Source organism: Dendrobates tinctorius, unplaced genomic scaffold (assembly GCF_039654945.1).
Source record: "Dendrobates tinctorius isolate UK_male_01 unplaced genomic scaffold, ASM3965494v1 ptg000028l, whole genome shotgun sequence".
Taxonomy (NCBI): domain Eukaryota; kingdom Metazoa; phylum Chordata; class Amphibia; order Anura; family Dendrobatidae; genus Dendrobates; species Dendrobates tinctorius.
The window spans coordinates 100,333,713-100,356,544 of record NW_027361696.1 but is presented as its reverse complement, the minus strand read 5'-3'; the positions used below and the strand labels follow the sequence as shown (position 1 = coordinate 100,356,544).

The window sequence follows — 22,832 nt, the reverse complement described above, 5'->3', positions numbered from 1 at the left end:
CAGCAACTGGCTTGCAGTAGTTGCAAATAACAAATTACCGTACCAGTCAGTATCCCAGTATGTGTAGACAGGCTGCAACAGTGACGTCACAACTACAACACACTTTACCACTTTTTGCCAATCACACGACTCAGTAGTGATGCTCATGTAGATGGCACAGCGCGCTGAGTCCAGCTGTCACATGCCATGTAGTCATGATGACGATGTTGCCACTGCAGCCTGTCAATAAAGACTGGCTTAGCAGCATGGAGGGTGAGACCCTGAGTTTGTAATTTTCAACTACAGGAAACTGATCAACATAAAGAAAAATATTCATTTAAATAACCTTGCACTTTATTACTATTGTTGTGAAAATTGTTTTTCATTAATTCACTTTAGAGAAAAGATGGATAATCAGATTGAGAAAGAAGCCCGTTTTCGGCAGTTAATGGCTCATAGTTCTCACGACTCTGCTATTGACACGGACTCGCTGGAGTGGGAGACAGAAGTGGTGGAATTTGAGCGTGATAGGGTGAGTTTAGTGTAAATTCATGAGCAAGTCTCACAATCCTCCATAAGTTAAAAATACAAGTTTACGTTTTTCTTGTTTCAGTTCTGTTTTTATTTAAATGAGTCTTAGTTTTTTTACATTTCATCATTACTTTAGACAATTACCTGTGGCATTTAATTAGAAGGAATGTGTCATGACTTAAGTAATGTTTTATTGTTAAATTTTTTAGAAAATAAAATGTGTTTCTTGGATGCCTCATTGGGGGACACGGGAAGCCATGGATGTATGCTACTGCCAGGAGAAGGCTGACTGTTTTTGCTATTTTAAAAATGTTGCAGGCAGCATTATCAGATACACAAATAATCCTTATATTACCTTATATACTCGAGTATAAGCCCACCCGAGTATAGGCCGACCCCCCCTAATTTTGCCACAAAAAACTGGGAAAACTTACTGACTCGAGTATAAGCCTAGGATGCAACAGCTACTGGTAAATTTCAAATATATAAAAAGATACCAATAAAAGTAAAATTAATTCAGACATCAGTAGGTTAAATGTGTTTGAATATCCATATTGAATCAGGAGCCCCATATGATGGCCCCATAAGATGCTCCATACAAAATATGCCCCATATAGTGCTGCACAAAGGTTAATAATGGCCCCATAAGATGCTCCATAAAATAATATGCCCCATATGCTGCTCCATAAAGATTATGGCCCCATAAGATGCTCCATAGAATAATATGCCCCATATGCTGCTCCATAGATTATGCCCCATATGCTGCCCCATAAAATTCTCCATAGATTATGCCCCATATGCTGCTCCATAAAGGTTATGGCCACATATGCTGCTGCGAATAATAATAAAAAAAAAAAAAGACATACTCACCTCTCGTCGCTGGGGGCCAGGTGCCGGTGTCCTGAGCAGGTGGGGACACCAGCATGCTATTGGTAACAGGTGCCGGTGTCACCGCTGGCTCAGGCCCCGGCACCTGCGGTATTCACCTGTCCCCGTTCCACCGCCGCGCGCCGCTCTGACTTCCGAGTCTCTGCAGGGACTGTTCAGGCAGAGGGCGCGCACTAACCATGTCATCACGATCTCTGACCTGAACGTCACAGCTAGAGGATGAGAGGTCAGAGCGGCGGTGGAACTGGGATAGGTGAATATCGCATATACTTCCCCCCTCCTGGCACGTCTCTGCAGCCCCTGCTTCTCCCACGGTCTCCGGCGCCGCAGCTCTTCCTTCAGCGGTCACGTGGTATCGCTCATTAAAGTTATGAATATGCGCATATTCATGACTTTAATGAGTGGTACCACGTGACCGCTGAAGGAAGGAAGAGCTGCGACGCCGGAGACCGTGGGAGAAGCAGGGGCAGCAGAGACCGCGCCAGCAGGGGGTAAGTGTGATCTGACCTTCCCCCGCCGACCTCCTGGCGTATATGACTTGAGTATAAGCAGAGAGAGGCACTTTCAGCCTTAAAAAATGGGCTGAAATTCTCGGCTTATACTCGAGTATATACAGTATCTGATTCAGAAATGCTTGTGCTTTAAAACAGCACTGTGAGTTAATTAAGCAAGAAATTCATAGACTATTTACTGTCTCCGGAAAGTTAAGAAGTCCATCCCTCTCTACCACCTACTAGGGAGGGACAGGACAATATACACAGAATCTTATCTGTCCATATATTGTTATGGTTACCATATACATGCGATAACTGTCTTTACCTCCCGACTCCTCCATAAATATGCATGCTTGACTTGATTGAACATGCATATTTTTGGGGAGGAGTGGAGCCTAAAACAGGTCACTCTGAAAATGTCTTGATATTTCTGGAGGATCCGACGTGTTGCTGCTGCGCAGCACAGCTCCGGTAGAATAGTGAATGCGACTGGGTGCTCCATCCAATAGGTGGAGGATGTGCAGTACCTGGCCACAATCACTATACAGTTGATGGGTCTGTGCTGTGCCGCTGCATAGCTGAGCAGTTCGGTCGCCGGTGACACCGGGAGCATCTGATCAGAGGAGTTGATGGGTGTCGCACCCCTACCGATTAGATGTTGATTAACTATCCTAAGGGTCAGTGTTAAAGTCCCAGACAACCCCTTTAAAATAAATATGTAATTCAAATATTTGATTTGCTGCTGATTTGTGTACTTTAAACTCTTCTTTGCAGGACAACATGGACCTCAAAGCACTAGGATTTGAAGTGGCAGATGGAGTTAGTGAGTCTTTTTTCCCAGGGGACAGCGGCATTTTTGTAACTAAAGTGGATAAAGGCAGTATTGCTGATGGCCGGCTAAGGTATTTGTATCCAATTGGAAAAGTGTTTTAAGTGGGGTACCACAAGGCTCTGTCCTGGCCCCAGTGTTGTTTAACATTTTTATAAATGATCTAGATAAGGAAACTGAAGGTAAACTAATCAAGGATGCAAAGTTAAGAGGGATAGCTAAAGCCCCCGTTACACACTGCGATATCGCTAGCAATATCGCTGTAAAGTCACCGATTTTGTGACGTTACAGCGATATTGCTAGCGATATTGCTGCATGTGATACTTATCTCCGACCGGCTCCCCCGCTGGTTATCGCTGATCGCGCGAGAAGCTGCTGGATCATTCCTCGTCGTCAGTCAGCTTCCTGCGGCGCTTCCTGCTGTGACGACGAGTGACGCGTGGAGCCGGGCGGGAGGACGCAAGATCGCCTCGTCTGACAGGTAAGTAGCGATCCCCGTCCCCTGCGATGTCGCTGGTGAGATCTGCCTGTGTGGTAGCTCACTAGCGACCACCTAGCGATTCACCAGCGATCCTGACTGCGTCATATCGCTGGTCGGGATCGCTGGTGAGTCGCTAGGTGTAACGGTACCCTTACACTAGAAAAGACCAAGAAAAGATTCAGAAAGATGCAGATAAGCTTGAACAATGGGCAGCGACTAATAGAATAGTATTTAACAGGGAGAAATGCAATATTCTACATCTGGGCATGAAAATGAAAATTACATCTACAGAATGGGAGGAATAGAAGTAAGCAACAGCATGTGTTAAAAAGACATGGGTATGCTAATAGATCATAGACTGCACATGAGTCAACAGTGTGATGCAGCAGCAGAAAAGGCAAACGCAGTTCAACGATGTATTAAGAGAAGCATAGAGTCTAAATCACATGAAGTAATTATCCCCCTCTACTGATCCTTGGTCAGACCTCATTTGCAACACTTTGTCCAGTTCTGGGCACCACATTTTAAAAAAGACATTGAAAAAGTGGAGCAAGTTCAGAGAAGAGCTACTAGGATGGTGAGCCGACTTCAAAGAATGTCCTATGAGGAACGGTTAAAGGATCTGGGAATGTTTAGTTTGCAAAACAGAAGGCTAAGAGGAGACTAAAGGTACCGTCACACTTAGCGATGCATCAGCGATCCCGACGACGATATGACGCGGTCAGGATCTCTGGTGCATCGCTAAGTGGTCGCTAGTGAGCTGCCAAACAGGCAGAGCTCACCAGCGACATAGCAGCGGTCGGCAGTCGCTACTTACCTGTCATACGAGGCGATGAAGACGTCCTCTGGGCCGCTTCCACGCGTCGCTCGTCTCCACAGCAGGAAGCACAGCAGGAAGCTGACGACGAGAAACGGCCCAGGCCGTTCTCGCGCGATCAGCGATACCCAGCAGGGGAGCCGGTCGGAGGTAAGCATCACACATAGTGATATCGTTAGCGATATCGCTGCTGCGTCACAAAACCAGTGACGTTATAGCGATATTGCTAGCGATATCGCTTAGTATGACGGGGCTTTTAGTAGCTGTCTACAAATATTTGAAGGGCTGTCACAGTGTGGAGGAATCACCATTGTTCTCATTTGTACATAGAAACACGAGAAGCAATGGAATGAAATTGAAAGGGAGAAGATACAGATTAGATATTAGAAAAACTTTTTGACAGTGAGGGTGTTCCATGAGTGGAACAGGCTGTCACGAGGGGTGGCAAGTTGTCCTTCAGTGGAAGTTTTCAGAGGCTGGACAAATATCTGTCTGAGATGGTTTAGTGAATCCTGCACTGAGTATGGCGTTGGACATGATGACCCTGGAGGTCCCTTCCAGCTCTAACATTCTATGATTCTACAATTTCATTTGTCTTGGACTTTATTTTGGAACAGTCATTTTCTTTCTACATTTCTACTAGATTCAGAATTACCGTAATCATTAGTTGTTACTTTTTTATTGAGGAGAAAAAAAACATATCGGCTTAGGTGATAAGTACTTTATTGCCCCTCTGCCAGTCACTAGTACAGGATTCCTGAGACTCCTATTTCTTCTGAATTCAAGATGGAAGAGAAACAAAATAATATGAGACCTTTTAGTATAAAAGTACAATAAGTGGTGTTACAAAGTGAGCTTTCAGAACTACTTAGGTCTCTTCATCATTCATGGTGTAATAAAGCATTCTTCTGAATGTAATCACTATCATTCCATACCATCTTTAAGGGAAGTAGTTATGAGGCTATGTGCGCACATTGAGTATTTGATTGCAGAAATTTCTGCAAGGTCTCTGCATCTCTTAGCAGAAAAAAACGCTGTGGCAAAAAATGCACGTTTTGCATGCATTTTTGTATGCTTTTTTGCATGCGTTTTTGTACAGGAATGATTGATTTTTTGTGCTAAATAAAGATTTTAAAAAAGTTGTAATTTATAGGTTCAACACCACCTTTTTCATGTTGATGCAGTGGCATCAGAATAATGGGATTAGGGCTTGGTTTTAGCAGCTATCATGGACACCTAAAGCCCCTGTTACACAATGCGATATCGCTAGCAATATCGCTGTAAAGTCACCGATTTTGTGACATTGCAGCGATATTGCTAGCGATTGCGCTGCATGTGATACTTACCTCCGACCGGCTCCCCCGCTGGTTATCGCTGATCGCGCGAGAAGCTCCTGGACCATTCCTCATCGGCCACTTCCTGCTGGGCTTCCTGTGGCGCCGACGAGCGACGCGTGGAGCCGGGCGGGAGGACGTCAGGATCGCCGCGTCTGACAGGTATGTAGCGATCCCCGACCACCGCTATGTCGCTGGTGAGATCTGCCTGTGTGGCAGCTCACTAGCGACCACTTAGCGATGCACCAGCGATCCTGACCGCGTCATATCGCTAGTCGGGATCGCTGGTGCATCGCTAGGTGTAACGGTACCCTAACTCTAGGCTTATTAATGAAAAGGTGTCAGCCCAACACCCTCATTACTAAAGCGATAAATAAACACAAACACACACACACATTGTCACTAGCCTATGTAGGCCGACAGTCTGCGGTAACGTTACCGCAGGTCGCAGTCACAACTGCGGGGTCACGCTAACATCTGCCATCATGACTCCGCAGCACTCTGACCGATGGTCTTACCTGCGGTAACGTTACAGCGGGTGACTGTCACAGCTGCGAGATCACGCTGACAGCATGAACCCGCATCGCTCTTACTGACGGTAACGTTACCGTCAATAAGAACCACCGTGCCGGTGTTTCCCACGCTGTTACACAGATGACAGAGTGAGAAACATCACAGGAAGTCGGTAAAACGCAAAACAGAAACTCAGAAAATCCGCAAACTTTTTTATACCTGTGTTTTTGCTGTGGATTTGACTGACTTAGTTGAAGTCAATGGATGCAGAAACGCAAAAAGAATTGACATGCTGCAGAAAAAAACGCACTGCAAATACGCATGGAAATGTAGTGATCAAGTGCACAACACTTCAGGATTGTCAATGAATTAGCTTGCGTAAGGATTCCATTGCGTTTTTGGAACATTTCCGAGCGGGAAAAAAAAACGCGGCAAAAGCGCATTGTGTGAACATAGCCTAAAACTTGATGATCACTCTACATGAGCATCTTAAATTAAGTAAAAGTAATTTCAGGAACTTTAATTGTGGTTATCAGACCCCTTTCAAATAAAGTTATAAATTATGGAACTTTCTTTAACCACTTTCTGACATTAGATGTACTATCTCGTCCATGTGACCTGGGACTTAATTTCCATGGACGGGATAGTACGTCATAGCGATCAGCGGCCAGTTGTCAGCTGATTATCACAGCGTGCACCCAGCACTATGTGTCAGGGGCGGTCATGGACCGCCCCCGGCACATTAACCACTGGCACACTGCGATCAAACATGATCGTAGTGTACCGGGGGATTAGGGAAGAATCGGCAGGGAGGAGGCTCCCTTCGTGCTTCCTTGAGACCCCCGGAGCAGCACGATGTGCTGTGCTGTCCGAGGGTCTCCTTCCCTGCAGGCCCCCGGATCAAAGATGGCCGCGGGGGCCTGCAGCAGCGCCTGTCAGATCGCTGATCTGACACAGCGCTGTGTAATGTGTCAGATCAGCGATCTGGCACTTCACAGTAATGTCCCCCCCTGGGACAAAGTAATAAAGTGAAAGAAAAAGTGTAAAAATAAATTATAAAAAATCCCTAAATAAATTTAAAAAAAAAATATTCCCTAATTCATTTTTTGGAAATAAAACAAAAAACAATAAAAGTACAACTTATTTAGTATCGCCGCGTCCATAACGACCCGCCCTATAAAACTGTCCCACTAGTTAACCCCTGTAATGAACCCCTTAAAAAATAAAAAGCAAAGCAAAGAACAGTGCTTTATCATCATACCGCCGAGCATAAAGTCCAATAACGCGCAATTAAAAAGACGAATATATATAGCCATGGTACAGCTGAAAAGTCATCTTGTCCCGCAAAAAATGAGCCACCGCACAGCATCATAAGCGAAAAAATAAAAAAGTTCTAGCTCGCAGAATAAAGCGATGCAAAAATAATTATTTCTCCTTCGTCTCATTGGGGGACACAGAGACTGTGGGGTGTATGCTACTGCCGTCTGGAGGCTGACACTAGGTATACAAAAAAACAGGTTAGCTCCTCCTCCGCCACAAACACCCTCGCCCCGGTACCGGGCGGAAACCAGTTTTTTGCTTAGTGTCTTTGGAGGCACACGCAGTCTGGAGTTCTCCAGACTATTTTTTTTTTTTATTCCTTTTCGGTTCTCTCGCTATGAAGAGGAGACAGGGGCGACGGATCCTATAGAAAGGGTCCGATCTCCCCAAACCAACAACGGGCGAGCACGCGTTGAGCATCGCTCCGCGTATCCTTTCCCGCACCGAGGGACATCTCTGGGACTTTTCCCCAGACATCTATTTTTTTAGACATCTATTTTTTTCCGTGTTTGTTATTTTATGAAGATAAGACAGGGGCAACGCATCCTATTGAAAGGATCCGATTTCCCCAAACCAGCAACGGGCGACCACGTGCGAGTGTCCCTCCACGTTTTCCTCTCCCGTGACGTGGGACATTATGCCAGACTTAGCCCTGTCCACCCCTAGGTATGGAAACCATGGGCTTGCACAGTGGCACAAGACTAGTCTGTGTGCCCCCACTGCTCCACCAACGCTAGACGGCGGTGCTGCATGGCGGTGGACGGTCCCTTTCCTCGCCCCTGCAGGGCAGACGGAGCTAGGGTGCCTGCACCGTCCAGAGAGTAAATACCCCGGTAGGTATGCAGCTGGGGAGGGCTCTGGGCAGCGAGTAGGAGCCAGGGATCCCTTCGACCTCCCCCCCGCCTTTCGCCCCCCGCCTCAGAGTACCTGCACCCTCAGGAGGTATGTGTCAAGCCGCGGGCCTGTGCGCCGTCGGGGGGTGAGTGTTGGGCCGGTTGGTCGCCGCGGTTTCAGCCTGGGCGCCGCACGGCGTCACGGTCGGCGCCGCCTCCGGGCGCGGCATCCTATCTGGCGCAGCCCCCGGCGCGACGTCACGGCCGGCGCCGCCCCCGGCGCGACGTCACGGCCGGCGCCGCCCCCGAGGCCTAGGGCGGGCGCTGATTTAAATCAAGGCCCCGGCTTCAGAGCAGGGTAGGCCGCATCTGGAAACAGACGCGGGCGACCTACCCAGAGGCAAGGAGTCACGCTGGAAGGGGGGCTCACAGAAGCATGGTAAGTGCGACCCCGTTCTGGAACTGCGCGGGTACATTTAAGGGTTACCCTCCTCCTTTCCCCTTTAACTTGTGATAGGAGTAGGCGGCATTATGTCTGGAAAAGGGAAAACGCACACGTTCCTTTATGCTGCATGCGTTTCCTGTGGGGTTATGTTCCCACGAGCACAGACTATCAAATTGTGTGAAGCCTGCGACTCCGAACGCGCCCAGGAGCCCTCCCCTGCGACAGAGCCCAAGGGTCTGGACAATGTCTCGGTCCATGGTTTCACTTACGAAGGCGATTGAGACCCTTCAGGCCCCGGATAGGGGTAGAGACGACGGCTCGCTGGTTTGGGAGGGTTCGTCCACCTCACAGGAGCCTCCGGCCTGCAGGGGCCGCACACTCTCTAGGCAGACGCACAGGAAAAGAACCCATACTGTGTCTCCAGGCCCCTCCGGTGCGTCAGCATCCGCGAGTGTGGCATCACGCTCACCGTCACCTTTTTCCGGGAGCGAGCAGAGTTCAGGTGACGACGTAGAAGAATCCTTGAACCTGGATATACCGGGGTGTCGGGAGACGGTAGACAGTCTTATTGAAGCTGTCAATCAGACTCTGGGGATTGAGGATGATGTCTCCCCAGCTGCAGGTCATAAGGTGTCTTTTAAAAAGGCCAGGAGACCATATAGAGTGGTTAGCACTCATCCTGAGTTCGAGGACATTGTGCAGCGGCACAGGGAACGTCCAGATAAGCGTTTTTCGGGACAAAAAACGCTAGAATTGAGGTATCCGTTCGCATCAGAACTCTGTAAAAGATGGGCGGAATCCCCGGTAGTGGATCCCCCAGTGTCTCACCTAGCCTCAAGATCCCTGTTGTCAGTTCCCAGTGGTTCCGCCATTAAGGACCCCACGGATCGGCTCATAGAGGGGTTAGCCCGCTCGGTGTATGAGGCATCAGGATCAGCACTCTTTCCTTCTTTTGCAGCGACATGGGTGGCCAAGGCCATGATGTCATGGTCGGATTCTTTAAACAAGATCCTGCAGGATAGAGAGTTGCCGACAGAAGTAGGCGAGATAGCAAGTCAGATCGCAATGGCAGGGGACTATTTAATTAGTGCATCTTTAGATGCGGCTAATGGCGCAGCACTAGCGGCGGCAAACGCAATCGCCATTAGGAGAGCCTTATGGTTAAGGCTCTGGCGGGCTGATTCAATCTCTAAAAAATCGTTGACTTCTCTGCCCTTTCAGGGGGACCGGTTATTTGGGGAGAAATTGGATAAGCTTATTTCAGACGCCACGGGGGGAAAAAGCAGCTTTCTTCCACAACAGAGGAGTAAAGTGCCGTTTCGTCAACCGCAGGCGTGCTTTCGAGCATTTCGTACCCCAGGGTGGACGGCAGCGGCCGGTACCTCCGTCCCAGCTCGCTATGGCCAAGACAAAGAGCGTCAGGTTACGTACAAGGCCAACCCCTTGGGCAGGATGCGGGGCCGGCCGCCCAGATCAAGGGGGGCCAGGTCTCAGAGGACCTCAACAAAATGACTCGAAACATCCAGTACCCGGGGACAGCAGGGTAGGCGGACGTCTGCTCAGGTTCTGCCACGTCTGGGTCGCAGTGGCACGCGACGCATGGGTGGCAGAATTAGTGTCTTCCGGGTACAAAATAGAATTCATCAGGGATCCGCCAAAACAATTTTTTCTTTCTCGGCTTCCCAAGACCGAAGTTCGGGCACAGGCTTTGCTAGAGGCCATCGAGGTGCTGCTGCGCAACGAGGTCATTGTCCCCGTACCAGAGGGCGAAAAAACCCGGGGTTTTTATTCCAACCTGTTCGCAGTACCCAAGAAGGATGGAACAGTAAGGCCGGTTCTGGACTTAAAGCTTCTGAACAGGTTCATCAGGGTCAGGCATTTCCGCATGGAATCTCTCCGGTCGGTCATATCGTCCATGGAGCAGGGAGAATATTTGGCCTCCATCGATATCCAGGATGCCTACCTGCACATCCCTATTTTTCCACCACATAAAAAATTCCTGCGGTTCGCAATCGATGGGCGACATTTCCAGTTTGTGGCCCTACCTTTCGGGTTGGCCACGGCCCCCAGGATATTCACGAAAGTGATGGCGGTCGTTATGGCCACTCTACATTCTCGGGGCATAGTGGTTTTGCCGTACCTGGATGACCTTCTGGTATAGGGTCCGTCCTTTCGAGCTTGCGAGGAGAATGTCAGCGTCACTCTGGATACCATAGCTCGCCTAGGATGGTTGGTCAACGGGAAGAAATCATCCCTTACTCCAGCCCAGGGGATTCCGTTTCTAGGGATGATTTTCGATACTTCCCGAGGGTTGGTGATTCTCCCTCAGGACAAGGCTCGGGCACTTCGGCAGGGAGTTTGAACCCTTCAACAGCCGGGGCCCCACACTATCCGGGTTGGGATGAGGGTTCTAGGGAAGATGGTGGTGGCGATGGAAGCAATTCCGTTTGCGCAATTTCATCTCCGTCCCCTGCAGCATGCTCTCTTAGCGACATGGGACAAAAGTCCGTTCTCGCTCGATCATCAGTGCAGGTTGTCCTCCGAAGGGCGCTTCAATGGTGGATGCGCGACTCCTCTCTCCGCCAGGGGAGGCCCTTTCCCCCGGATCAGTGGTTAGTGATCACGACCGATGCAAGTCTTTTCGGTTGGGGGGCAATCTTCCGCCACCACACGGCCCAGGGGCAATGGTCGCCTCAAGAGGCGCGTCTCCCTATCAACTTGTTGGAGATTCGAGCAGTACGGTTGGCACTGCAGCAGTTTCAGCACTTGCTGGCAGGGCACCCGGTCCGGATTCAGTCAGACAACGCCACGGCAGTAGCATACGTGAATCACCAGGGAGGCACGCGCAGCAGGGCAACCATGCGCGAGATAGAGCATGTACTCCGCTGGGCCGAGAGGAACCACTCGATGATCTCAGCAGTTCGCATACCAGGCGTGGAAAATTGGGCAGCAGATTTCCTAAGCAGGCAGGGGATTGCGGCCGGGGAATGGTCTCTGCACCCCGATGTCTTTCAGCAAATTTGCCCGCGGTGGGGGACACCGGACGTGGACCTGATGGCCTCCAGGGAAAACGCCAAGGTGGGCGTGTTTGTCGCCCGGTCTCGGGACCCGCGAGCGATCGCAGTAGATGCGCTGGTCCTGCCATGGAACCAGTTTCGGCTCCCGTACTTGTTTCCCCCGCTGCCACTTCTCCCGAGGGTCATCAGAAAGATCAAGACCGAGGGGGTTCCGGCTATTCTGCTGGCCCCAGATTGGCCCCGTCGGGCATGGTATGCGGATCTGGTGCAGCTCCTCGCAGACGTACCCTGGCGGCTACCAGAGCGTCCAGACTTGCTGTCTCAGGGGCCGATCTGCCACCCGAACTTAGGGGCCCTGTGTTTGACGGCGTGGCCGTTGAATCTTGGGTTCTGACCCAGGCGGGGTTCGGGCGTGATGTGGTGGCTACAATGGTTAGCGCCCGGAAACCGGCCTCGGCGAGAATCTATCATAACACTTGGAGGGTTTTCTTTCAGTGGTGTCAAGAACACGGAGTGGCGCCATTATCATTCTCGGTCCCCAACATCCTGGCCTTTCTCCAGTCCGGCCTAGATGCAGGGTTGGCTCCGAGTTCCCTTAGGAGGCAGATATCGGCTTTGTCGGTCCTTTTTCAGCGGAAGATCGCTACCATCATGCAGGTCAGGACGTTCATTCAAGGGGTTTCTCATTTGGTACCCCCCTTTAGGGCACCCTTGGAGGCCTGGGACCTGAATCTGGTACTGAGTGTCCTGCAGGAGGCCCCGTTTGAGCCGTTACAGGAGATTTCGTTGGCATATCTGTCCAGGAAGGTGGTATTCCTGGTAGCCATGACTTCCATTAGGCGGGTCTCGGAGTTGGGGGCATTGTCTTGTAGGGCTCCATTTTTGACTTTTTTTAATGATAAGGTAGTCCTTAGACCGCCGCCGCCTTTTTAGCCGAAGGTCGTGTCCTCTTTCCATATTAATGAGGACATTGTTCTGCCTTCGTTTTGTCCGGCACCAGTTCACAGAGTGGAGAGAGCGCTCCACACGTTGGACCTGGTAAGAGCTCTCAGGAGGTATGTGTTAAGGACAGCATCTTTCCGCCAGACAGACTCGCTGTTTGTGATCCCTGAAGGGCGCAGGAAGGGTCTCGCAGCTTCACGGTCGACCATAGCCAGATGGATTCGCCTAACTATTCAGGAGGCTTACCGTCTTAGAGGCACGCCGGTTCCTACAGGAAGAGGGGCGCACTCTACTCGGGCAGTGGGCGCCTCTTGGGCGCTTCGGCACCAGGCTTCGGCAGAGCAGGTATGCAAGGCAGCAACCTGGTCCAGCCTGCACACTTTTTGTAAGCGCTACAGTGTGCATACTCAGGCTTCGTCTGATGCAAGCCTGGGTAGGAAAATTCTCCAGGCAGCAGTGGCACACCTTTAGACAGGAGGGCATGCGGCTTGGAGCGGTGAGTTGTCTTCCCACCCAGGGACTGCTTTAGGACGTCCCACAGTCTCTGTGTCCCCCAATGAGACGAAGGAGAAACATGGATTTTTGTGAGTACTCACCGTAAAATCCTTTTCTCCGAGATGCTCATTGGGGGACACAGCACCCACCCTAATAGCCAGGTGGCTTTCGTTTATTTAATTAATATAATTCCTTGTTTAAGGTAGGGTGGTCCTTTTTCAGACATATGTTTGGCATAAGGTTAAAATTATGTTTATGTCCTCCTACTGCTTTTTGCACTAAACTGGTTTCCGCCCGGTACCGGGGCGAGGGTGTATGTGGCGGAGGAGGAGCTAACCTGTTTTTTTGTATACCTAATGTCAGCCTCCAGACGGCAGTAGCATACACCCCACAGTCTCTGTGTCCCCCAATGAGCGTCTCGGAGAAAAGGATTTTACGGTGAGTACTCACAAAAATCCATGTTTTTTATATAAAATTGTTTTCATTACATAAAAGCGCCAAAACATAAAAAAATGACATAAATGAGGTATAGCTGTAATTGTACTGACCCGAAGAATAAAACCACTTTATCAATTTTACCACACGTGGAACGGTGTAAACGCACCCCCAAAAGAAATTCATGAAATGCTGGTTTTTGTTCATTCAGTGTCCCAAAAATCGGAATAAAAGCGATCACAAAATGTCACGTGCCCAAAAATGGTACCAATAAAAACGGCAACTCGTCCCGCAAAAAATAAGACCTCACATGACTCTGTGGGCCAAAATATGGAAAAATTGTAGTACTCAAAATGTGGTGATGCAAAAACTATTTTTACAATAAAAAGTGTCTTTTAGTGTATGACAGCTGCCAAACATAAAACCCCGCTAAAAATAGTAAATGAAACCAGCCTTTATCACCCCCTTAGTTGGGGAAATATAATAAAATTTAAAAAAAATATATTTATTTCCATTTTCCCGTTAGGGTTAGGGCTTTTGATCTGAATTCCAGCCAATTCTGCGTTGAAAAAGTCAAACGGTGCTCCTTCCCTTCCAAGCTCTGCCATGCGCCCAAACAGTGGTTTACCACCACATATGGGGTTTCAGCCTACTCAGGACAAATTGGACAACAACTTTTGGGGTCCAATTTCTTCTGTTAACCTTGGGAAAATAAAAAATTTGGGGGAACAAATATTTTTGTGGAAAAAAAAAAATGATTTTTTTTATTTTTATGGCTCTACGTTCTGTAAAGCACTTGGGGGTTCAAAATCCTCACCACACATTTAGATAAGTTCCTTGGGGGGGTCTCGTTTCCAAAATGGTGTCACTTGTGGGGGATTTCCACAGTTTAGGCACATCAGAGGCTCTCCAAGCGCGACATGACACCCGCAGACCATTCTGTCAAAGTCTGCATTCCAAAGCATCACTAATTCCCTTCCAAGCCCTGACGTGTGCCCATTCAGTAGTTTTTTCCCACATATGGGGTATCGGCGTACTCAGGACAAATTGGAGAACCACTTTTGGGGTCCAATTTCTCCTGTTACCCTTGGGAAAATAAAAAATTGGGGACTAAAAGATCATGTTTGTGGAAAAAATGATTTTTTTTTTTATTTTCACGCCTGGGCGTTATAAACTTCTGTGAAACCCTTGGGGGTTCAAAGTGCTCACCACACATCTAGATAAGTTCCTTGGGGGGGTCTAGTTTCCAAAATGGTGTCATTTGTGGGGGTTTCCACTGTTTTGGCACATCAGGGGCTTTCCAAACACGACATGGCATCCGATCTCAATTCCAGCCAAAAGAGTCAAATGGCGCTGCTTACCTTCCGAGCTCTGCCATGCACCCAAATAGTCGTTTACCCCCACATATGGGGTATCAGCGTACTCAGGACAAATTGCACAATAGCTTTTGGGGTCCTGTTACCCTTGGGAAAATAAATATTAGGGGTGAAAAGATAATTTTTGTGGAAAAAATATGATTTTTTAATTGTACGGCTCTGTTATAAACTTCTGTGAAGCCCTTGGGGATTCAAAGTTCTCACCACATATCTAGATACGTTCCTTGGGGGGTCTAGTCTCCAAAATGGAGTCACTTGTGGGGGATTTCCACTGTTTAGGCACATCAGGGGCTCTGTAAACGTGACATTGTGTCCGATCTGAATTCCAGCCAAGTTTGCGTTGAAAAAGTCAAACGGCGCTCTTTCCCTTCTGAGCTCTACCATGCGCCTAAACAGTGGATCCCCACTGCAATCAGGTATCAGCGTACTCGGGACAAATTGCACAATAACTTTTGCAGTCCAATTTCTCCTGGTATCCTTGGTAAAATAAAAAAAATTGGACCTGAAATAATTTTTTTTGTGAAAAAAAACACATTCAAACATTTAAACATTCAAAAAATTCCTGTGAAGCACCTGAAGGGTTAATAAACTTCTTGAATGTGGTTTTGAGCACCTTGAGGGGTGCAGTTTTTAGAATGGTGTCACTTTTGGGTATTTTCTATCATATAGACCCCTGAAAGTGACTTCAAATGGGATATGGTCCCTAAAAATAAAATGGTGTTGTAAAAATGAGAAATCGCTGGTCAACTTTTAACCCTTATAACTTCCTAACAAAAAAAAATTTTGGTTCCCAAATTGTGCTGATGTCAAGTAAACATGTGGTAAATTTTATTTACTAAGTTTTTTGTGTGCCATATCTCTGTGATTTAAGGGCATTAAAATTCAAAGTTGGAAAATTGCGAAGTTTTCAAAATTTTCGCCAAATTTCCGTTTTTTTTTTTCACAAATAAACGCAAGTTATATCAATGAAATTTTACAACTAACATAAAGTACAATATGTCACGAGAAACCAAGAATCACCGGCATCCATGGAAGCGTTCCAGAGTTACTTCATAAAGGGACAGTGGTCAGAATTGTAAAAATTGGCCCGGTCATTAACGTGCAAACCACCCTTGGCGGTAAAGGGGTTAATGTGTATAACAAGGCCTAAAACGATCATAACTTGATAAAGAGAGAAACAATATGCTACATTTAATGTAAATGCCCCCAGATAGCTACTGATAAACGTGACTAATGTTCCTACAGTGCAGTTTAGTATTTTGTGTATATAGTAATAATTTGTATAATAATAATTTTATTTATATAGCACCAACATGATGCACAGCACTTAACATTTAAGTATGTTTCTCTGATATTTATTTGGACCCTGTTCACAGTCTTCTCTGGGGAAATATGTTATTTACAGATGAAATGCCAGAAGAGAAAACAAACGGTGGGTCGCCTGCGCTTCTGATTGAGATCTGAGAATGACCGTAGATAAAAAGTAGACTTGATGGAGTTTTATTATCAATGTGTTTCGAAGTCTTCAGACTTCTTCCTCAGGATATAATCAAATACAAATCTTTGCTTTTCATGTGGTTATATTTTGATGAAGAAGGTAGAAGACTTTGAAGTGCAGTGATAATAAAACCACATCAAGTCTTCTTTGAACTCTGGACCATTCTGTTGGATCTCCATCAGCAGCGCTGACGACCCACCAATTCTTTCTCTTTTGGCATTTCAATGTTTTGTTTTTTTTACCTGTGGGACTGCAAATTTAGGCTTGATCCTTGTGTGATACGCAACTTGACCATCCCTGCGTCTTAGTGTCCTTTATCAAGAGCTCATTACGCTTTTTGTTCCTCAGCTTTTTTTATATATGTTATTTTCAGAAACTCAAATTATTTACTCCCATGTTCCAGGGTGAATGACTGTCTCCTGAAAATAAATGATGTGGATCTTACCAATAAGGACCGAAAGCAGTTAATAAAAGCTGTCCTTGGCGGAGGAGATGTCATCAATATGGTAATACGGAGAAGAAAGTCTCTTGGAAGTCGTATTGTGACACCCTTGCATATCAACCTGGGCAATCAGAAAGGTTAGGATATGTGAACTGTTTGCATACAAAATTAAAGGATGTATTTTTAGTCTGATATTAAAGGCACACAGTGTTTCTGGTGTCAAGTATATCTATCAGAATCTGACAAGTATGTTACTTTGTTTTTAGAAAAGATGCAACTAATCTTTAACCTGATGAAAGTGCAAATGTGGGATTGTGTTCAGTTATATTTTGAGGAATCAGCCCCATCTGAAATATATCATATGTCAATGTTGTGGGCCGTTAAATCTTTTAGGACATGTGATGTTCATCCTGGAATACGGTTTAGGCCTCTTTCACACATCCGGTTTTTGTAATCCGGCACGATGCGGCGAAATTTTTAATAACCGGATCCAGCGCCGGATCCGGTTTTGTCCCATAAGCTTTCATGGTCGCCGCATCGTGCCGGATGGTTATGCGTCGTGTCCGGTTGTTGCCGGACAGGGCATAAATTAGCCGTCCGGCATCTGCAAAAAACGTTCCCTGCAACGTTTTTTGTCAGCGCCGGACTGGCTTTTTCCACAGCGCATGCCCGGACTCTGTGAATGTTAACCCCACAAGTGCCCGGCGAGAGAGAGAGATCTCTCTCTGTCACCCGGACACTTGTGAGAGATCTCTCTCGCCAGGCACTTGTGGGGTTAACACTCACAGTGTCTGTGTGAGAGAGAGAGAGATCTCTCTGTGGGGTTAACCCCACAAGTGCCCGGCAAGAGAGAGAGATTCTCTCACCTGGACACTAAGTGTTAACCCCCCATTTCTCTCTCTCTCCACCCCCCTCTCCCCTCCCCTCTCCTATCCTCTCCTCCCCTCACCTCCCTTTCAGCAGCTGTCTCTCATCGGCTGCCTCTGTCCACCTCGTCCTGCGGCTCCTTTAAATAATGTCCGAGCCGTATCTCGCCGCATACACCGGATGTGTGAAAGTAGCCTTAGGGCTCATTCAGATTTCTGTTTTTTTTGTTTTTCTAAAGAGACAAAGATCCTAGCTTCACCAGTGGTTTTGTTCAGAGGTTCATCAGATGTTCATTATAGTGTCATCTCAGTTCTATTTGCGTGCGGTGTGAGTTTCATCAGTTGTTCTAGGATGAGAAATAAAAATTTCTCTCCCTTCTCCTATCTAGCAGTTCATGAAAACAGAAAGCTCTTGGATGGCATCTGAATGTTGTCTATTTTTTTTTTCATAACCCCATAGACCTGATTTGGCAGTTTAGATCCAATATTGAATCAATATCAGACACAGTCTCTGGCATTTTGCGCGGACCACTGGTCAACAAATACATTTGGACATGAAAACAGCCCCATAGATTGCAATATGTAAATGTCCTAGCCGTGAAACATTGGAACATGTACTCAAAAAAAGAAAATCTTACTGAGCCGTATTTAGGCCATTCCATATGCATTGTCTGCTAATTGGAGCTGTATCGTCGGTCGGAAGTTCTGACTCTGACAATGATTCCTGTAATTGCCAGTATTTGTGTAAAGCAATCCACAGACATTTTTAACTAGAGGCAAACATGAAGATACCTAGTATAAGGGACAAAAGGGAACACAGTAGAGATGAGAACAGATTCTGTATGTCCACTAGAACATCCTGGTATGACTGTTTGATGAATATGGGCATAAGATTGCGAGCATAAAGTATATTAATATTAACATTTCTACATTAATATGAAAGTTAATAAATGAATGATATAATATTAATGACAAATAATTTTTTTCATAAGTGGAGTCAGTATTTTCCCTTCACCCATGACAGCACACCTGAGAGAGGGATCCGCCCCGCCAGGACAGGAACCTACTGAGACATAAGGGGCGGCACCTCTCCCCCGCTTCAGTTGGGTTCCTGTCCTGGAAGAAATCTCACTGTTGGCGGTGCCTGTCATGGGCGAAGAAAGGGAAAAAAAAAAAAAAAGGGACCCAGGCCCGTCCCGACGCAGGAAGAACAGGTATCTTCCCTGTAGCGCCGGCCGTCGGGTGCTGGAGGCACAGTCCCCGGTGTTCCCCTGGGCTCCGGGTTCGTGTGGGCACAGGTGGCATCCCGGTGGCTCCGGGGAGCCCCCACCGCGCCACCCTCCCCTCGCGCACGCCGCATCTCCATCCCAGAGGCAGGGGAGAGACGCAGGCTTCTTCCGGCCGCTGACGTCAGCGGTGCAGTGGATTATGGGTGCGCCGGCTGACGTCAGCAGAAGGCGACGGTGTCATGGCGCCGGGTGCGATGCCGGCCGGCTTTTCTCAAGCGGTCGGCCGGCGGTCGCAGGGGGGAGGGGAGGAGACGCCACCAGGGCAGAGGCTGCATATAAACAAGGACAAGCGGCAGGGGAAACGGTGGAAAGATGGAGTCAGATCAGGAGAGGTCCTTATCTCTGCCTCCCTCACAACCCTCTGGCTGCAAACATGGAAGCCGTTCAAGCAGCAGCCACCCCAGCCGCAGGTCGGGAGAATCCTCAAGGTCCAGAGAGCACAGGTCACGTGCTCCGACGCAGACTCCGAGTCCGGTACCCTTGATTATGGTTGGTGAGTGATCTTCGTGAATGCTAGCATTATGTTAATAGGGATTCTCTGTTGTATGTTTTACCCCGTAGGAAAGGCCCAAAAAAGCGGGAAGCAAGAAGAATAATAGGGACTGTGCTATATGTAAAAGTCCCCTAGCAAGAGACTGGCAGAAAGATCTCTGCGCCACTTGCATTCAGCGGACCATAGCGGAGGAAGTGCCTAGTTTCACAGCCAATTTGATATCGGCCCTGAGGTCAGAATTGGAGGGTTCAATTAAGACCCTATTGAAAAAAGGGAGGAAAAGTCGGAAAAATCCTCCTAGTTCTCCCTCAGATTCCTCATCAGCCTCGTCTCATGCGGTACAGGCATCCTCCTCAGACAGTGACACAGGGGGTAGGCCATGTTTCCCTGTTGAAGACACGGATGCTCTCCTAAAGGCCATTAGAACCACAATGGGCCTACAGAAAGGCGGCTAAAACCCTAGAGGATGTTATGTTAGGGGGGCTGCAAGAAAGGAAAAAAACGGACCTTTCCAGTAAACGAAAAAGTCCAGGCGCTTATTGAGAGAAAGTGGAGGAAACCCGAAAGATCAGGGGCCCTTCCCTCCACCTCTAAGAGACGATGGATGCAGAGATATGGGACAAAGTCCCAAAAATAGACGCAGCAGTATCCAGGTCTTCAAAAAAATCTGCCCTGCCCCTGGAAGACTCGGGTTCTTAGAGACCCGCTGGACAAGAAGGTGGACTCATATTTGAGGCACGCGTGGCAAGCGAGAGCAGGAGGATTAAAGCCGGCGATAGCGGGCACCTGCACGGCACGCTCCCTCATGATCTGGCTGCAGCAGTTAGAAGAAAAGCTAGCATCAAAGGTCCCAAGAGAGAAGATATTAGCAGATATGTATCTCTTGCATGGGGCAGCAGCTTTTTTGGCAGATACCTCGGCGGACTCTGAGGTTGACAGCTAGGGCAGCAGGATTATCAAATGCTGCCAGACGCGTGTTATGGCTTAAAGGCTGTCCGGGTGACCTGCAGTCTAAAGCTAAACTGTGCTCTCTCCCCTGCGATGGTTGGTTCTTATTCAGCAAGAACTTGGACGATATCCTGGAGAAGGCAAGCGATAGGAAGAAAGGCTTCCCCAGGTTCCCGACGGAACAAAGAAGACAGCCCTTTCGGAGGGGAAGATTCAATAGAGGGCGTCCTCCGGCTGACAGGAGAAGATGGGAGGATAAAAGGAAAAAAGAGTCAGGATTTATGTTGGGTGGGGGCACCTCCACCTCAAAGAAATCGCCACAATGACGCCAGTATTCCAGTGGGAGGGGAGATTGGCACTCTTTTTCCAGGCCTGGGAAAATATCTCCTCCAATACCTGGATCCTGGGCATCTTAAGAGAAGGCCTGAGAATCCCCTTTGTTCGCTGGCCAAAAGCCGTGTTTATCATTACACCTATCAGGAAGGTAACCGAAGAACAGTTGGCCTTGGAAGCAGAAATCCTGAACCTGATAGACAAGCAGGTACTTTACGAAGTCCCAAACACACAGGAAGGAAGGGGGTTCTATTCACCCCTTTTTCTGGTAAAGAAACCGGATCAATCCTTCAGGATGATTATAAACCTCAGACGGCTCAATCTGTGGATAAAAAAACAAACCTTCAAGATGGAGTCAGTGGCTACGGCCGTAAAGCTACTACATCAAGATTGTTTTATGGCCGTAGTCGATTAAAGGATGCATATTATCACATCCCTATCCATCCAGATTACCAAAAATACTTGAGGGTAGCTCTTTATATCCAAGGCGTACTGAGGCATTTCCAATTCAGAGCTCTTCCATTTGGCATATCCATAGCCCCGAGGGTTTTCACCAAAGTCATAGCGGAGGTGACAGCCTTCCTCCGGATTCACGATACGGTCATAATACCATACCTGGACGACTTCCTTATAGTGGGCAGCTCAGAGGACCACTGCACGGCACAGCTGAGCCTGGTGACCGACACCTTACAAGAATTAGGGTGGATAATAAATTTCAAAAAATCAAAACTACAACCCCTAAAAAAACAGACCTTCCTGGGATTTATCCTGGATTCAGAACGGCAGGCGTGTCTGCTCCCAGATACCAAAATAGAGAAGGTACAGAATCTGGCTTTGGCTGGCTGAAATCAACCATATATGACATTGAGAAAGGCGATGTCTCTACTAGGTACCCTTACGTCCTGTATTCCGGCGGTCAGATGGGCTCAATTTCACACCCGACAACTCCCCCTGCTACTATCAGCGCAAAGATCGCTAAGAGGGCGTTTAGAAGGAAAGCTGGAGCTTTCCCTACAAACCAGAGACTCTCTCAACTTGTGGCTGGACGGTACAAACCTGGCCTCAGGAATACCTTGGGAAAGACAGATGACAGATGTGATTCCAACAGACGCAAGCTCCACGGGGTGGGGGGCACACCTAAGGGGTCACGTAGGCCAGGGCTCCTGGACGCCTTAAGAAATGGGGGCATCTTCCAACCTGAGAGAGAGGTCGCAATGTCCGCATCATGTCAGACAACAAAGTAACAGTGGCATACATCAACCACCAAGGAGGGACGAGATTACACTCCCTAATGAAAGCGGCGAGCGACATTCTGAACAGAGCAGAGCAACACCTACACTCCTTAACAGCCTTGCACATAAAGGGGGCAGAAAACATAGAGGCAGATTTTCTGAGCCGCAATACTCTGAGGCTAGGAGAATGGGCGCTAAATCGGTCCATTTTTCAAAAAATAACGCAGCTTTGGGGGAAACCAGTGATAGACCTCTTTGCCAACAAGCACAACAGGCAAACAGAAAGGTTATGCTCTCTAAACCTGAGGGAAAAGCCATGGGCAGTGGACTCATTGCACATTCAGTGGAACTTCAGGCTAGCTTATGCGTTTCCCCCAGTGGCTCTGATCCCAACAGTTGTCAAGAAGATCAGAAACGATCAAGCCAGGGTGATTCTAATAGCCCCTTTTTGGCCAAAAAGGCCCTGGTTTTCTCTACTACAAAGAATGTCCCTCTCCGATCCATGGGTTCTGCCGGAAATGCCGAACCTACTAGCTTAAGGCCCAATATTCCACGCTCAGGTCAAAGGATTCCATCTGACTGCGTGGAATTTGAAAGGTCGCTTTTAATAGATAGAGGGTTCTCCCCCGGGTTGGTGGCCACCCTGCTAAAAAGTAGGAAGCCGGTGACGACTAACATCTACGGCAGAACATGGAAAAAGTTCCTACAGTTCCTTGGTAAGCCGTTAGAACAAGAACCCCCGATTAACGCCATCTTGGAGTTTTTACAATCAGGGTTGCAGCTGGGGTTAGTGGTAAAGACGCTTAAAGTTCAGGTGTCTGCACTAGGGGCACTCTACAACTGCAACTTGGCAGCAAATAGATGGGTTGCCAGGTTCATTAAATCCTGCCATAGGGCTAGGCCTATCCCAATAGCCAGAATAGCCCCCTGGGATTTAAACCTAGTACTAGAGGCCCTTACAAAGGAGCTGTTACATCAGCTACCCCTAAAGTTTCTGACCCT

The 22,832-nt window shown here is 47.9% G+C and overlaps 1 protein-coding gene across 3 annotated transcripts in view; it reads left to right on the top strand.

The window, feature by feature from the left end:
- The window catches only part of DLG5 (discs large MAGUK scaffold protein 5), a 244,339-nt gene that overhangs the window by 134,772 nt on the left and 86,735 nt on the right, over positions 1-22,832 (top strand). For all 3 annotated transcript variants that reach the window (XM_073571224.1, XM_073571223.1, XM_073571225.1), the window contains exons 11-13: positions 379-511; positions 2,667-2,794; positions 16,631-16,806. In XM_073571224.1, the coding sequence (XP_073427325.1) occupies positions 379-511; positions 2,667-2,794; positions 16,631-16,806 (437 nt within the window). The remainder of the gene's footprint in view (positions 1-378; positions 512-2,666; positions 2,795-16,630; positions 16,807-22,832) is intronic.